Raw genomic sequence first — 16,802 nt, forward strand, 5'->3', positions numbered from 1 at the left:
TGGGGCTCCAAATGGGACTTTCCCATATTCCACTACCAGACCTAGGTCTTTTGGCTAAGTCCATGTTTGACTCACGTCTCCAGACATTGACTTCTTGACTGGATCTATCAACAGTCGTCCGATACAAAACACTCTGATCCCTCTTAAATGTAACATTCTCGCCACATTGGACATCATCCTCGTGAACACTTGAGGGGCTGTGCAAAGGCCGAAGCATAGGGCCGTTGAACTGAAAAGACCCTGTCCTGAATCACAAAACTTAGATACTTCCTGCTTCCTGGATGAATCGGAATATGAAAGTATGCGTCTTGTAAGTCCAGAGTCGCCATCCGTCCCCTGGACTTACCGCTGCCAGTACTGAATCGTTCGTCTCCATAGTGAACTTGGTCTTTTCTACGAAAAGATTCAGTTGACTTACGTCCAGCACTGGCCTCCAACCTCCCGAGGACTTTGCAACCAGGAACAGACGGTTGTAAAAAAATCCCGGAGATTCGTGATCCAGAACAGGTTCTATTGCTCCTTTCTCTAGCATGGAAGCTACTTGCTCCCACAGAGCCGCTTTCTTCTCTAAATCGTTGTAATTTGCCCCGAGGGCTCTCGGAGATGTTGCGAGAGGAGGTCTTTTCAAGAAAGGAATCTTGTATCCTTCCCGAGCTACGTTGACAGCCCAGGGATCTGCCTTCATTTCTTGCCAAACTTCCCAAAAACCTTGAAGTCTGGCTCCCACTGTCGTCTGGAGGAACTGAGTTCTCATTCTTTAGAGGGGGTCTTGGCTCCTCTTTCCGCGGGTACTCTCTTACCCCTAAAGGCGGGTCGAGCGAATGTTCTTCCTCGAAAGGGCTGTTGCGACGGTCTAGTATCCTTTGGCAGTCTTTCTTCACCAACTTGGTTGGTAAGAACTTCTTAACTGAAGACGAAAGAAGATCTTGATGGCTTTCTGCGAAAGGGATAGAGCTATATCCCTAATCACCTATGCTAAGGAAACAGCTGTTTCGAAAGGGGAGAGAACAGTAACTCCGATTTCTGAGAGTTAGAAACTCCTTTTGAGGCGAACGAACACAACAGCGATCTCTTCTTAAGCACTCCTGCTGTGAATAACGAAGCCAGCTCATTCGTTCCGTCTCTAAGAGCCTTATCCATGCAGGACATAAATGCTCTTAGCTGTTTCTAAGTCCTGCGAATCCTCTTCTCCTAGGGAATTCGCTAGCGCTCCCAAAGACCAATCCAAGAAATTGAAGACTTCGAAAGTCCTAAAAATCCCTTTAAATAGATGGTCAAATTCCGAAGACGTCCACCAGACCTTGGCCGACTGTAACGCCTGTCTGCGTGAGCTGTCTACTATACTGGAGAAGTCCCCTGGGAGGAGGCAGGTACTCCCAGGCCTAGACTTTCTCCAGTAGCGTACCATACTCCTGATTTAGAAGCTAACTTAGCTGGAGGAAAAAACAAAAGAGTATTTTCCCGCTTCTTTCTTCTCCTTCATCCAGTCATTCACCCGTTGAAGGGCCTTCTTCGCCGAAATTGACATCGTCATTTTCAGGAAAGAGGACTTCTTTGGAGTCCTAGTCTTGGAAAACTGTGATAAGGGGGATAACGGAGCTGTCGGTTTAAATTCCCCCTCAAAAACAGCAATAAGACGTGAAGTCAGAACCTTATAATCTGAAGAAGGTTCCGTATTCTTTTCTTCAATTACTTCCAACTCTTCTTGCTGCTGAAGAAATGTCTTGTAAGTCGTCTTCGTATTGCACTGCTTCGTTGACGGACTAGCGTCCTGCCGCCTGCGTCCTGCGGCTACCGAGGCATCGGCGTCCTGCCGCCTCTCGATGTCCTGCCGCCTGCGTCCTGCGGCTACCGAGGCGTCGGCGTCCTGCCGCCTCTCGATGTCCTGCGGCTGACCTGAGTCCTGCGCTCCATCGTAGAAACGCCTGCTTCCTGTCGCCTGCGTCCTGCGTCCACCATTGGTCCCGCGTCCTGACGTTTGCGTCCAGCTTCTTCGGAACTATTTTCCTCCTAGCGCCATTGTTCGCCTGCGTCCTCGGCGAACGCGTCCTTGTCTTCCCTTTTAGAAGACTTAATGGGAAGGAAATCGTCCTCCTTACGCCTCGAAGATGGTTGTTCAGTAGCATCCCAAGACTTCACCAGCACTGCCAACTTGGACTGCATTTCCCGTAAGAAATGCTTCGTACTATCCTCCTGCATGGTAGACGACGAAGGATGAGGATTACGAGCTGGACTGCGACCTAAAGGAGAGCGATCCTGTACTCTACCCGACGGAGAAAATACGAGGGGAGGATACATAAGAAGATGGAGGCGATTCTCCCATGGAAATAACCCATGCCGAGACGGACGTATATCACCAGTGCGTCCTGCGTACTCTCTAGTACGAAAAATCTTTTTCCTCTTGATCGGCACTGCGTCCCCGTCTTACGAGGATGACAACACCTCAGGCACTACTCCAAGCCTCATGTCTTGCGCCTGTCTCTCGAGAGCCGTTGACGTCCTGAACGTCCTCTTGAGTGGGCGAGACACCACTGCATACCGACGTTCTCGCTCGGAAGTCGAACCTTCCGAGGACGCACACTCCCAGTTACGCCTTTTCTGCGGCGAACTGCCACAGCCTGGGAACTTGCAACAGGACTGTTCGAAGGGACGCCTGACCGTGACAAAACCTCTCTCGCCTCCCTTCGACTGTCGACATGCCTTCTCCCTTGGGTCTGGGAGCTTGACAGAGTCTAGGTCTAGGAGCACGAGAGAGACGATCAGACGCCCCCTCCACTACACTTTCACTGACATCGAAAGCACTAACTTTATCTGTAAGTCGCTGTATCTGGTCGCCACATGGACGCAAGGGCAGCGAACACTTTCACAATATTTGTATCGTTCGTCTCCTCAGATACCAGCAGCGGGCGCAGGAGATACCTGGGGAGAAGGAACTACCAATTCTACATTAGAAGGAGCTGGAGAGGAAATACAATCACTCCTTTTTACTCGAAGAATTTGACTTCTCACTACGAGAAACAGATCTCCTTACACGATCTTTCTCAAGTCTCTCAACATATTTCATAAAGACCTTCCATTCCTTCTCTGATAAATTCTCACATTCAATGCATCTATTCTCCAAGTACACACATTCTCCCTACACTTCTTACAAAACGGTATGAGGGTCGACCGAAGCTTTCGGCAATCTTACCTTACACCCCTCTTTTACACACACTCTAAACATACTTCCAGAGTCAGACATCTTAAAGAACCAAAAAATCCAAAGCGAATGCCAAGCTAACGTTTCCGAGTACAATACCAAAATCCAAGATCAGTCAGCAACGAGAATGAAAATTCTAGCAGGGAACCACCACCAACAATGTTGCCGGTTCGGCTGGCAGAGAAAATCTGGCCCAATTGGGAACGGTTCCTAGCGCTAGCGCCACGGTAACGGGTGGTGGTTGCCTGATCTACTAATAGGTTACTAGCGATTGCCGCGAGTTTTGAAAATTTCTGCCAGGTGGAACAGAGAATACAGCTATATATATAAAAAAAAAACCATGCCGGTAAGTGGTCATACATTAAACTACAAGGTTTTAAACAGGCTTGATGTCAGAAGTTACATACACTAGGTTGCATACACAAGTTAATTACAGATGAATTATCTTTTCTACCATTTTTAATTTATAGGTTCTCATTTGCAATTATAATTACTATATATCCTTAATTAGAGGGATCCACTCAACACTGACTGCCCAAGGCCATTTTAATCCAGAACCCATCCATCGCTCCCACCCCATGGGTGAACAATAATATGTGCATTAAAAGAAAAAATAACAAAGAAAAAACAAAGAAAACCAAATGACTTACCTTGGCATATATTAAAGTAACAAAGTGTCAATAGGTGCATACACCACCCACTTACAAATTATTCAGAGATAAAAACACCAGGATTGCATACACACCCTACTTACAAATATTCAGAGATAAAAACAACCAGGATTGCAAATTACAACTGTTTAGAACACTTGCTTTTGCCATTCACAAAAGATTAAATTTATTTTGAGTACCTACTCTATACATACATTAATATATGTATAGTGCATATTGTTTTTTAGGATGAAAAAACATACAGTACTATATGATTTTATATCCTATACTTAAATTGGCATGAAGAGCACACTGACAAACTTACAAACAATTCAACATACAAAAATGGCCATCTGGAACATAACTTGTTTGTAAGTAGGTTGGTGTATGTAGTTTTTTAAAATTAATATCTGAAAGTTAAAAAGTAAGTAGTTGATGTATGTACAGTGCTCTCCCCCCCCCCCGGTATTCACGGGGGATGTGCCAGACCCCCTACGAATAGCTAGAATCCACAAATAGTTTGAAAAGTCCTATAAAAACGCTTAAAATGGCTTATTTTGTTAGTTAAAACTCGAAAAAAAACCACTAAAAAATGTTTATACCTGGTTTTTTAATAGTTTTTATAATCAGAAAAAGTGCATTTTTATGATGAAATTGAATAAAAAACACAGAATTTGTGGATATTTCTCATAAAAAAATACAGCGAATACGCGAATTTCACGTGAATAATGGGTGGATATGTTCCAGAGAGAAATCAGCGAATGCGCGAGTCCACGAATCCGGAGACCGCGAATAGGGGGGAGGGGGGGTCTCCCCACTGTAGTTTTGGTAAAAAATGAATATCAGAAAGTTAAAAAATATCTTCATTGAACAAAAGTGAAAAGTGAAAAGTCATACCTGAAGTGGAACAATCTTGACAAAACGTAAAGGAAATTGGTGACCAGACACGGTATGTTTTTAAAACGAGGGTTTCAGAAACAGTGTCGTTCTTCAGTCCACTGAAAAAAGAAAAAAAGAAGAAACTATAAATACTGTACTTTCCAAAGATTATGAAAATGTTTTGTGTATTTCGACACTTTATTCAGTTACACATTTGATCTACTTATGCCTTAAGATGTCATTGCCGTAGTGACAGGACCATCCATACTGAAGGACATTACTCCCTTCACCCTTTTGCTGAATAAGAAAACCTACTCCATAAGGGAAGGGAAAGTATTATCTTAATCAGCAGTTATCAATTAATAACTTTTATTGATGGATAATCTTTCAGCATCCTAATAAATATCAAGTGACTGACAGATCTTAATTCTCGCTTTCAAGATCAAATGCTAATGTACAATGCTTTTCATTCTTTCATTTTTATAATGAAAACTCAGTCATCAAATTCCTATACAAGTAAATCCATGACTAGGCTTTTCTAGTGACTGTTCAATACACATTACCACAAACTCTTCAATAAGGTCTAATCCTTGAAGCTACTTCATTAAAATAAGCATTCTGCTATTTAATGTCTGATCTCTATACTGTCTTGGAGTAAATTCAGGATGGAGTAATGCTTCACTCAAGCTCCTTCTAGCTATGCAGCATTTTCATGGATATCAATACATACTTTCATTCCAACAACAAATACAATACAGTACCCCTCAATAAAGATAATAACTCTAGGGCAAAAATACACTTTGAAATAGTATTACATTAAAGGCAACTAGAAAAACCTCAGCAATCTACTAAGTAATAAATCTACTGTATAGTATAGCAATAATTAGAAGTTTTTAAAAATAAACATAAGATATCCTTCATTTTTACTAACCTTTCTAAAAGAAGCACCATATTATCATCAGATAGACCACCATAAACTCGAAACTTCTTAACATTGCACACGTGGGTTTTTTCATATTTTCCAAACGTTATCGTCTTTACCACAGCTGGATGTTCTAATTTCAATATTAAATACTGAAAATAGAGATGTAAGTGGTGATACAAAACAGTTTACACAGCCTAAATAAACATTTAAAGTTTATGTCAATCTTCTGAACAAAGCATATACTTTGGTTATTTTTCTTTTCCACAAAAGCTGCCAAAATGAAAATTAAAATCTTTCTCTGTTATACGAAAGCTGCTGTAATGAAAATTAAAATAATGAAGTGCCTAGACGTACTAGTTTTCAATTAATAAACATATTATATAACTTTGCCTTTTTTTAGCAAAGGTGCTAAGGTGATGTACAGTGCTGTTTACCCATAAAATATTACATAACTAGGCAGATCAACTGCCGATGTTTTAGATTTCACCACTAGCCAAAATAATTATACAAAACTTTCAGATAACAACAAGAGCAATGATGGAACAAGTTAGGTGAATTGTACTTTGGAGATGTCTCCTACTTGTTTTTTATTTGTTTCTCAAATTATAAATGGGTTCAACTCATAACTGATGTCACAATAGTCTAAAACAAGAATTTTACTGTCTATTTAAACAACATTACTTGTAAGACCTGAGTTGCTTATATTACACACATACCTGTGGAGGGTTATTGGAATCTGACGACCATCGGGAGGACTGATCAGTTGGTTTATCTTCTAATATATTTCTGAAAAAGAGAGCACTTAATCATTAACATGGTAAGTGCAGTAGTATCACCTTTTACACATTACAGACAAATTAAATATTCCAGTGCCGAAATGAGATACATACAAATGTTCCCCAGCAGGAATCTTTTCTGCATAGTTATATCAAAATAATTTTACCTAAAAGTACTACTAGTTGTTCTACCTAAGTTTTTACAAATAATTAGCACATCTAACATGTTGAAAATACATATAAGACAAAATTATGGTAGTATCTATGAACATGATAATATTCACTATTAACTGTGGATAACCATTATCATAATATTATACTACAACTACACACATGTAATCAAACTAGCCTGTAGTATATTGAGTATATTGTTCATACAGTGATTATAGATGGTTAGTTCCATGTAGTTTCTAACAAATACTTGTTCCTTATATCACTACAGGGCTGCTATTATTGAATTGAATATAGAATTTAGGCCAAATGCCAAGCACTGGGACCTATAAGGTAATTCAGTCCTGATAAGAAATTGACAATAAAAGGTTTGAAAGGTGTAACAGGAGGAAAACCTTGCAGTTGCACTATGAATCAATTGTTAGAAGAAGGTGGAAAGTAAGATGGAAGAAAGAGAGTATGAAAGGAGGTGGTACAGTAAAAGGAACGACAGGGGTTGCAGCTAGGGGCCGAAGGCACGCTGCAAAGAACCTTAAGTAATGTCTATAGTGCACCCCATGAGGCGCACTGACAGCACTAACCACCTACGTCAGGGCCGCTATTATGCAAGACCCACTGACTACATGTGCCGCAGCGAATTTCTTGGTCCACCTTTTGAGTGGTTACAGCCCACACTACCTGCCATGAACATAGCCCTTGTAGGAATAAAGGGAAATATGGTTGGTCACCAAACATGTGTGAAATTTGTAACATGCTCCTGGCAACAAGTTTTGAGAATGAAACAGCTTGTTTTAACCTGTCTTGCTGGGTCCTAGGTTTCAGTAAGGGTACTAAGGATGGGAGAGATTTCATCTCTGCAAAACTCCAACAGAGTATATATTTCGATCTCTCTCTGTCCAGAATTCCATGTTTGGGTTCTGGACTTGGAACCAATGAAAGCATTGGTTCCTAGTACCTCCCAGGAAAACTCCTCCAATGGAGAAGAGGAGTCTTTATATGGGAAAGATGTCCCTATGATTGGACATGAAGAGGATACTGCCACTGAAACTGCTCTGCTGAACCCAGAAGGACCAGAGACAACCTTCAGCTGTACATGAGAGATATACCTCAGAAGAGAACCTATCTTCCATCCAGCAATCAGATAATAAAGGGGATCCTAATAGGGTCCACCTAACCCCACCTGATGTCTGTATCTTCCGTGGGGTACTATAGTGATTCATCCACGACTGTGTCTTTTGTTGCCAAGCAGTCACAATTCAGCTGCCTGGGCACAATCAAATGACACAAGCTCCTCTAACAGGGAAATACACGAGGAAATTATAAACAGTATCAAGGATGTTCTTGCTACTGAGCATCAGTATATCAGTGATGTTATCCATGATTCCAAATAGGAATTCAGGTGTCCTGGACACTAAACTAGATATAAGATGTAAGAAATTCTTAGCCTTTCAACAAAAGAATAAAGAGCTCCAACTGGTAGCATTAATAAGGCCAGTTCAGGCTACAAAACCTCAAATCAAGGGATAGTAGGGGCTCCATTTGATAACCCCTGGCGCAACACTTTGATGTGTACCTTCTCTCCTGATGGTAAATACCTTATTAATGAACGGAAAACCAAAACCATGAGTGAAGTTGAACACGTAAAATTTTGGGACAAGGCAACATTTCCTAATTCTGAATGGCACTTAGTCCCTCCTTCAGTAGGCACTGAGAAACTGCCAAGGGAGAGGGCTATCCTACCTACGAATATAGCATTGAAAGCCATAGAAGAGACCTTTTATTAGGTCAATCGCAAATCTCCAATATGTCACTCCCCGATGTATCTTCCTTATTATACTCTTCTGTAAGGATCTTTTGAGGAGTCTGTTGTGGCTCAACTCAGTGAATGAGCTCGACAACAGAACTGTACAATACATGCTCTCCTTGGAAAATGGGAATCTGGGAAACAATGGACTCGAGAGTTTTCTCTTCCTAAACCCTCCTGTTGCCCCTAAAGGTTCCCAATAACAACAACAGAAGAAGGGACAACAGCAGTAAAAGCATCCCTTTCAGTGTGCAAAGACGCTCCTACCCAGAAAAGGAGAAAAAACTCCTAGAATGCCTATTAAAGGCAAGTAAAAAGATGGAGCCCAATAAGAATGGTATGGTCAGGAGTTGTCTTCTACAGTATCACAAGCAATGGAAGTCCTCCCCTTGGGGAGGCAGTTCTATTCTCAACGGGGCTAGGGTGGAAATGGTTTCATCCTCCCTCCCCCCTTTTACAGAGGTCTTTCCAAGAACTAGACACCTCTTTGGAAGATTACATGCAGAAGGCTCTTTTAAAGGGAGCCATGGAGAAACATATGTATATTCGCCACCGAGCACATCTCTTCAATGTCCCCAAGAAGGATTTCTCTGAATGGAGGGTGATCCTCGACCTATATGCCACTGTGAAGTAAAGGTCTAGTATAAAAGACTTAAATTTTTGCTTTGTTTATGAATTGGATACTGTTATTCACCTGCAATCCAGCATTCTTTATCCACACTAACCAACCCTTTGTTACACTTTCTTCTGATCTATCAATTGCACCTTGAAATTCTCCTCAGATAAGTAATTGCTACTACAAGACACCCCCTACCCACACTCACATACTGATTATGTCACATAAGTATTAATAGCAGCAAGTTACAGAACATCAAAATTATTTTAAGCTGTGTCCCTGCAATGTACAAAAGAACTGTACTTGCAGCTCTTTGGCATTCTTGTCTAGTTGGAAAAGTTGGCAATGAGAACCAGACATTTTAAATATCTTTTGTGACCCCAGTCCCTGGTGCATGCATACTGGGTGTTGCTCAATAAAATTTAAGAAACCATATGATTTTTTGTGAAACAATGACACTATATTACTCTTTTGACCATGGTGTCCTGTATTATCTGAGGGGCAGATGGCACATTACTATCTTGTAGGGAAACCATTGTGGCGCCAGGATTCTCATCTGAAATGGAACAATAAAGTTGGTAATAAAATTTTTTAACTTTCAACATAACCCATAGGGTTGTACCATGTATAATTTGCCTTTAGCTGCACATTGTAGGCAGCACTAAAGGTTCTTTAGAGCAACTGCTTTCTGGCAGTTTCTTTGCAACTTTGTCTCTTCCTGCCTCACTGTCCTATTTCAACTAAACTTGCTCAAATTTCCAGTTTTCCTCCAAGAACAAATCCTTTTTGTAAGTCCTATGTGTCTCTAAATGTGATGCTATGGTCTCATTAAAAACTCAGAAATATACAGATAAATGGACTGTATTTACACTGCACTTCACCGATAAGATCATTGGGGTTTAGTAGGGCTACTGCTGTGTCTAGATGCTAATGAGGTTATTCAGATTTTACTCTGTATCCTATACCTAATTCCTAGGAGCTACATTAACATCACTCTTCATCATATCAACACCAGTACTCCACGAGCTCACAATACTGTAATTGTCATGAAGTATCCAGGTTCTATTACCTTACATTATGAAGCTTTTTCTTGTCAAAGTGTCGCAGAGCAGCACTAAATTTTTCTCAATGCACCTAATTTGTACAAGAAAATAGTCTGGTAACTTGTGCAAATGGTGGCCCTGTCACTGATCCTGCTAAGATCTGGTAAGTGATTTCTTTGTTAATAGTATCATTTTGTTCTCCCCCTTCATGTTTTGTACTCCCATTGACAATGTCAGTGAGTTCAGTTCACACTGACAATATCACAAATCTTGTTTATATTGATAGAATTGGTCTACTGCATTCCTGTCAGTGGTATCGATAGGTAACTGTCATCACACGCACTAATATGCCACTACCACTGATGGTACTGGTGTTGCTGCCATTAAATGTACTGGTGCACTCTCCTCTTGACAGCATCAGCAAGTCACTACCATTTATGGCATCAGTTTACCATGTCTTGAAGGGCATAGTCTGCTGTGCTATAACTTTTGTTAATAGATACAGTTCTTGTGCCAGCACAATTTCATTAATGAAAAATGCTAAACTGCTCAAACCTTGAAGCCATCAGTTTTCAAACCCCTTAGTGGCATCTACCAAACTTCTTCCAGTGAATGAAGTGTTGGTATAGGTAGTCCAGTTTGACAGGCACTTTGTGAACCAATAATTTCAAAGTATGTGTATAGGATATATATGGTGAAAATGTTGATGTATATGTAAAGGAACTATTATTATTTAATAACAGATACTGTCAAATCACAAAATAGCAAAGTAAGGTGGTCTGTTGACATCAAACAGAAATGAAAAAATGCATGTTCTAAACTGTGACTACATTGTTTACCTAGTTATGCCTAGCCAATCTCTTATACTGATACGTATATGTTTTGTAAGTGATATAGCCAGCCAAATATAGGCCAGCCTGTGTCTAAAAACAATTCCTTACCAGTGCTCAGTCATTCATGTAATGGAGAGATTGAGTAAATGTGGAGGACACAAACTAGGCAAACTGACTAATCTGGGACAACAGCACTAATGAATTCCAAGGAAACCCTCAGAGCCAAATGATGTAAGATTCTTATGATGTCATCAATAGAAAACTCTATGAAGAATTATTTCCAGAAATGGAATCATGCAGATGACATCTGATGGGTGCTGGAGAATAGTTCAACTCCATCTCCTGAAAAGGTTCAGTACCAGACAGTAATACTCCAGTTTGTGGTTCATAACGAGCAAAATCACTAAAAACTTCATTCTTTTCCCCTCATGTTTTACTGAGTAATCATTTTGGAAAACAGCAGTAAATGATGTAATACTGGATTCTTAAGTTATTGTAATCTTGAATAATGCAAAAAATATGTACATACTCTAACTCATTTAGCATACCTCAGTTATAAGTACTTTTAAACAGCAAAGTAGAGAAAGTTCCATTCTTGGCTAACTTCAACTAATCACTTTGACAGTTTATGTTTATTTATACGTTTTTATTTTAATGCCACAGTAATCATGGTATAAAAAGAAGAGCGATCAAGGAAAACAGTTATCTTCATTACAGTCTTTTAGTCTGAAACCACTAACATGATAACAGTGAAAAATCCAGGTTAAAAATATTTTAAGAAGCTTGGAAAACATGCTGATAGGCTTATTCCTTAGCCCTTAAGCAGTCTGTGAAAATCGAGTTTATCAAGACAAGCTGCGATGAATTCCAAGAATCTTAAAGGTTAATAGTTAATCATGAGTACAAAGGAGATATGTAGTCATCTTGTTATCCATATATCCTTCCACTGATAAATGATTCTATGCAAAATAACCTTTTATTACAACATGGTAGCCACTATGCACCTGCATCATGAGTAAATGAAGCAGCTAATGACAAATGTGAGACATGAGTAGGGGGGACCTCCTTTAGTGAAGGTTACTCACCAAAGAAGAAGACTCAAGACTGAATTCTTCAACTGCTGATTCAGTTCTCAGCTAACACCACTCCATTCCAGGCAGTAGCCTAAAAGCATACATAAAATAAGAGGTTTGTACACTGTAGGGGTACTACTTTTGTTATCAAACAAGAAAAGAGGTTAGTCCAGTGGTTGGAGTCTTGCCACAGTTGTAATAAAGTACCATTCAGATACTGTTTGGTAGTATACGTAATAAAAAAAGAAAGAAAAAAACCTATCAACTCTGTGTCAGTGTAGTACCCTGTTAGGTCAGAAACAAGTTCTGATCATTCTAGCCTCAGATACCTAATTTCATATGCTACTGGCCTAGCCTAAGATAAGTAAAACTTGGTGTAAATATTTAAATCAACACTATTTACTCTAAAACAGATGAAATATGGATTTAGTGATAAGTTTTAAACTGATTCTGATCAATTTAATATGCAGTTCCATCAGGAATGCTTGGTTAACCAATATAGTTCCCTCATCCTTGTACTAATGTAGGAAACTGGGCTATTTTGTGGAGGGGGAGAACAAAAACAAGTGAAAACAGGACTAAAGCCCTGTGTCCAGTAACCGGAACACCTGGCCCTACCTGACTGAAGAGAGGAGAAGCAGGAGGGAGTTTCTGACCTAATCTAACCCAGAAAGTAAGGTTTCTTACTAGGGTTTCCGTCTTGTCGTTAGGTACTGGGGACTTGAACCATGAATTCAACAAAAACAAACATCCAATTTGTATCATATTCCACCAGTCTTAATAAATTTTAGTATTATCAAACACTAGAAAATAACGAGCTTCATAATAATGGACAAGCTAGTCTACTTCGTTCTCAGCTGCAGACGCAATCGCACAAACACACCTTTCACATATTAACAGAGAACAATTGCATAGCAAAATGAGTAAAAATCTTCTGGATTCATCATCACACCACTGCTGCACATAACTGGGCTAATTACACAAATTATGAAGGCAGTACTAGATAGTAATAAATGGAAGAATATTCCAGGACATTTGTTGAAACGCTGCACAGTCATATAACGAATATCACATCCATTGGAAGGCACGGGGACGTGGGGTAGCACTGCAGAGCTGCACACACATCTTTCTGCTATGCATTCTGTTTTGTTGGGTGTTCCAGGAGGGAGCGATGAAGGCTTTGGCCAGGTCAGCTTATGTTGCCCTACAACAGGTTAGGTAAGCATGCATCCATGTTGCGATATCTTTTATTGGAGGGCCTACAGTTTAGCTGGCCAAGAGTATCGTCTGCTAGATAATTGGTGGACGAATACAAACAAGATGGCGCACGTATGTTTTGGCGCGATTTTTGAAAACGTGCAGTAATAGATATAGAAAAGCCTATAAAAACGGTAAGGGGGACCTTGGGTTTTTTGTGTGGGGGGAACACACACAATAAAGGGCAAATGGAAATCGTATTTTCAGGCATAAATTTTCGTAAACGGTAAGGGAGGACCTATTGGGAAACCGGGGTTTTTGGGCAGGGGGGGGGGGGGGGGGAGGGGACGACGACAATTAACACTAGGAAATCCACGAAACGGCTGTGTGGCTGACCCCCTACTCTACATTCGTTCAGACATGAGTTGCGCAGCCTGGCTAACTAAACTGTCCCCCTACTCTACATTCGTAGTTCGAACACATGGACTGTTAGCCTAAGTGGACGTTCGGGCATGAGATGCACGGCCTGGCTAACTAAACTGACCCCTAACCAAATGAACCAACCTAACCTGACTTAGGCCACGTTCCCTAACCTGGCCGGGGGGGCGAAGTATGGTAGCAATGATTGTGACCTAACCAAACGAACCAACCTAACCTGACTTAGGACGCGTACCCTAACCTGGCCGAGGGGCCCCAGTATGGTAACAAAGGTTGTGACCTAACCAAACAAACCACACTAACCTGACTTAGGGCACAAAACTGTCTTCCTCTTTCATGAGGCTCATTGTTCCCTCTTTGCAGTGTTCATATTGATCACTAAAATTGCCTAAAAGGCCACTTTTAAAAAGGAACGAACATAACACGTCAATATCGTCTCAGAACTTCATCAAGTCCGAAAACATAACCGGGTTAGCAGCAGCAAAAGCAACGTGCGAGTGATGAGGAATGGTGGCGCCTCGCGGGTCGTGGTATGTCTTCCAGGACGAGAGGACTACTTACCTATGAGGATGGATTTGATTATTGTACGGCCAGGTCGGTCACGGAACTAGGTACTTACCTTGGCGGAGGGATTATGGGCCGGGGCAAAAGGTGTTGCGTGGCTCGGCCAACTAAACTGTAAAGTACCCCTTTTATTTGCTTTTAAGCAGACAGCGACAATTGGTAACAAACCTAATAGGTATGCACAATTTAATACTTAGGCTAAATCATATTGGGATGACTCATTCGCACATATGCAAAGAGCAATAATTGTACAGTTATAATCAACAAAGTACAATAGTCAAACCCAATCTACTTGCATAAACCAACCCATAGGCTAGGCTAGCTTGGCATATTTCAGCTGTCAGGCTTGCCAAGCTACCTATTTGTTTCTGGATTTTTACTATAATAATAAGTCGCACATCACGCATAATTGTCGTAAGAAAATACGGTCCATTCGTATATAAGTACTAGCCTGTCTAGCTTGGTCTCCACATGTAGGCTAAGTTAGCCCAGCTAAAGTTCACTGTAGCCTCACTTTTACAGTGCATAGCCTATTAAGATGCCATATTCTCTCCTAGACAGACCAATCCTGCTTTAAATAAACCATGTTAGACTGCAATTTAGCCCGCCATAGGGATTATAAGGTAAGGTAGCCTAACTGTAACCTAACCTGCAACGGGGTAACCCACAACTATAGCTACCTAAAACTTAAGGTAGCCTAACCTAGTCAGTCCTTACTAGGATACTTGGTACTAGGATACCAAACTGCATCAAAGACTGACTAATCCTGCCTCAGATAATCCAGGTTAGACTGTAATTGATTCTATTTAAGGATTCCTGGTTAAGCAACGTAGCCCAACCTACGACAGGTTAGTTCCATTCATGTCTCTCAGAGAAGAGGCATTTCGTGAGGACATGCGTGCCAAAGGGCCTCGTTCCCCCCAGCAGAAGGGCACGGATGATGAAGTGGTTCCTGCTCCGAGAGGGTAAAAGAAATAAAAAAGAAAATGCCCCCAAAAGAACGCAAGAGAGAGAGAGAGGGAGAGAGAGAGAGCGTCGTCGTCGACGGGTCCTAAGGTCGGTCACAGTTCCGTCGCCTTAATTCCACACCACTCTAACCAAGACTTTCTTTCGCACTTACTCTGGTACAAAATTGGCGGAAAACGTCGAATATTTATGGATGGAATATTTCAGGTTTTGTAATTGTTCCCCTGAAGTCGTCGACTCTGCCATTGTTGTTTTTGTTTTGGTCACTTGAAACCCTCCATCAGCTGAGACTGAGTGAGAGAGCTGCTCACTTTCACAACGTCAGAGGATCGGCCAAGGTATGGAGGGCCTCCTCTGCGGCTCTCACTTATAAATGTTGTTGTTCTGGCTGGCACAAGGGTTGTTCTTGCTGCCGTTTGTCGTTGTTGTTAGATGGGGCTCACCTCGTGTCACAACGGGCTCCTCTTGTTCATTTGATCAGTCTGTGGATGAATGATCAAGCAAGGGTATGACAGGTTTTAATTTGTTTGCAATTGTTGTTGTTCTGGGTGACACAAGGGTTGTTGTTGTTGTTAATTGAGGCTGACCTTGTGTCATAAGATGCTCCTCTTGTTCATTTGATTTGGTCAGTCTGTGGAGGAATGATCAAGCAAGGTTAAGACAGGTTTTGATTTGCTTGCAATTGTTGTTGCTCTGGCTGGCACAAGGGTTGGTCTTGCTGTCTTTTGTTTGTTGTTGTTCTTGTTGTCGTTAGATTGGGCCTGACCTCGTGTCACAACAGGTTCCTCTTATACATTTAGTCAGTCTGCGGAGGAACGATCAGCAAGGGTAAGGCAGGTTCTAATTTGTAAGTGCTTTTAAATGTTGTTGTTCTGACTGACATGGGTTGTTGCTGTTTTTTTTTTTCTTGTTGTTATTAAATTGGGTTGACGTTGTACCAGAACACGCTTTTGTTCATTGGGCAGCCTGTGTATATTGATCAAGGGTAAGCCCGGTTTTATTTAGCAAGTGCTAACTTTTCTTCGCTGATTCGCAAGTTCGCAAAGATTTCTTATGGTAAGAAAGTTTATTTCAAAGCAAAAATGGAATAAGCATCTGTATTGCATAGTAATTTAATAGAATTGTCAACTATGAGCAGAAAGATATGTGTTATTTTTGAGCAATGTGAATAATAAAGCTTCAATAAAGTATGTCAAGTACGAGTGATTTCACGCATAATTTTCACCTATCGCCAAGGTCCGACAGTTAACCTTGGACTCGACCAATGCGTTAGATGATATAATACGCATCATCGATTGTTTAAATGTAAAAACAAAAACACACACATTTTGTTAAAGAGATGTTAAAACAAACACTGACCAACTAGTTCGTGTGGAAACGTGAAAGAAAGATAAAGTAATGTGCAAAGTGAAGAAAAGTTATTTGTTTGATTTACAGTGAAAATGCAAATGGCAACAACGCATATAGCGAACGCTGATGTTGAAGAGTAATGTTCTTTTCATATTGAATGTTAATGATCACGAACACGACTTTCTTTAACTTGTTACCTGTATATATTATATGAGAAATGTAAGCAAAGTATGCTCTATGTACTAGGATGTTTTAAATGCTTTCTTTTACATAAAGTTGGGCAACGTTGGATCAGATGATGCAAGATGTGCGTGTGTA

At 40.7% G+C, this 16,802-nt stretch overlaps 1 protein-coding gene across 1 annotated transcript; it reads right to left on the bottom strand.

Moving 5' to 3' along the window:
• Positions 1-4,699: 4,699 nt before the first annotated feature.
• LOC135215720 (muskelin-like) lies at positions 4,700-15,921 on the bottom strand. The gene is made up of 4 exons (XM_064250676.1): positions 15,289-15,921; positions 6,370-6,439; positions 5,660-5,802; positions 4,700-4,847 (listed from the first exon to the last, which is right to left on the bottom strand). The coding sequence occupies exons 1-4, from the start codon at positions 15,378-15,380 to the stop codon at positions 4,700-4,702; spliced, it is 453 nt and encodes a 150-aa protein (XP_064106746.1). The 5' UTR covers positions 15,381-15,921.
• Between the last annotated feature and the right edge of the window lie 881 nt (positions 15,922-16,802).

Source organism: Macrobrachium nipponense, chromosome 5, assembly GCF_015104395.2.
Source record: "Macrobrachium nipponense isolate FS-2020 chromosome 5, ASM1510439v2, whole genome shotgun sequence".
Classification (NCBI taxonomy): Eukaryota; Metazoa; Arthropoda; class Malacostraca; order Decapoda; family Palaemonidae; genus Macrobrachium; species Macrobrachium nipponense.

Coding starts and splice junctions, on each gene's coding strand:
- LOC135215720 (XM_064250676.1), bottom strand. CDS start 15,380: ATGGCAGAGTCGACGACTTCAGGGGAACAATTACAAAACCTGAAATAT. Junction 5,803..6,369: donor ATTCCAATAACCCTCCACAG/GTATGTGTGTAA, acceptor CTCTATTTTCAG/TATTTAATATTGAAATTAGA. Junction 4,848..5,659: donor ATGGTGCTTCTTTTAGAAAG/GTTAGTAAAAAT, acceptor TTCTTTTTTCAG/TGGACTGAAGAACGACACTG.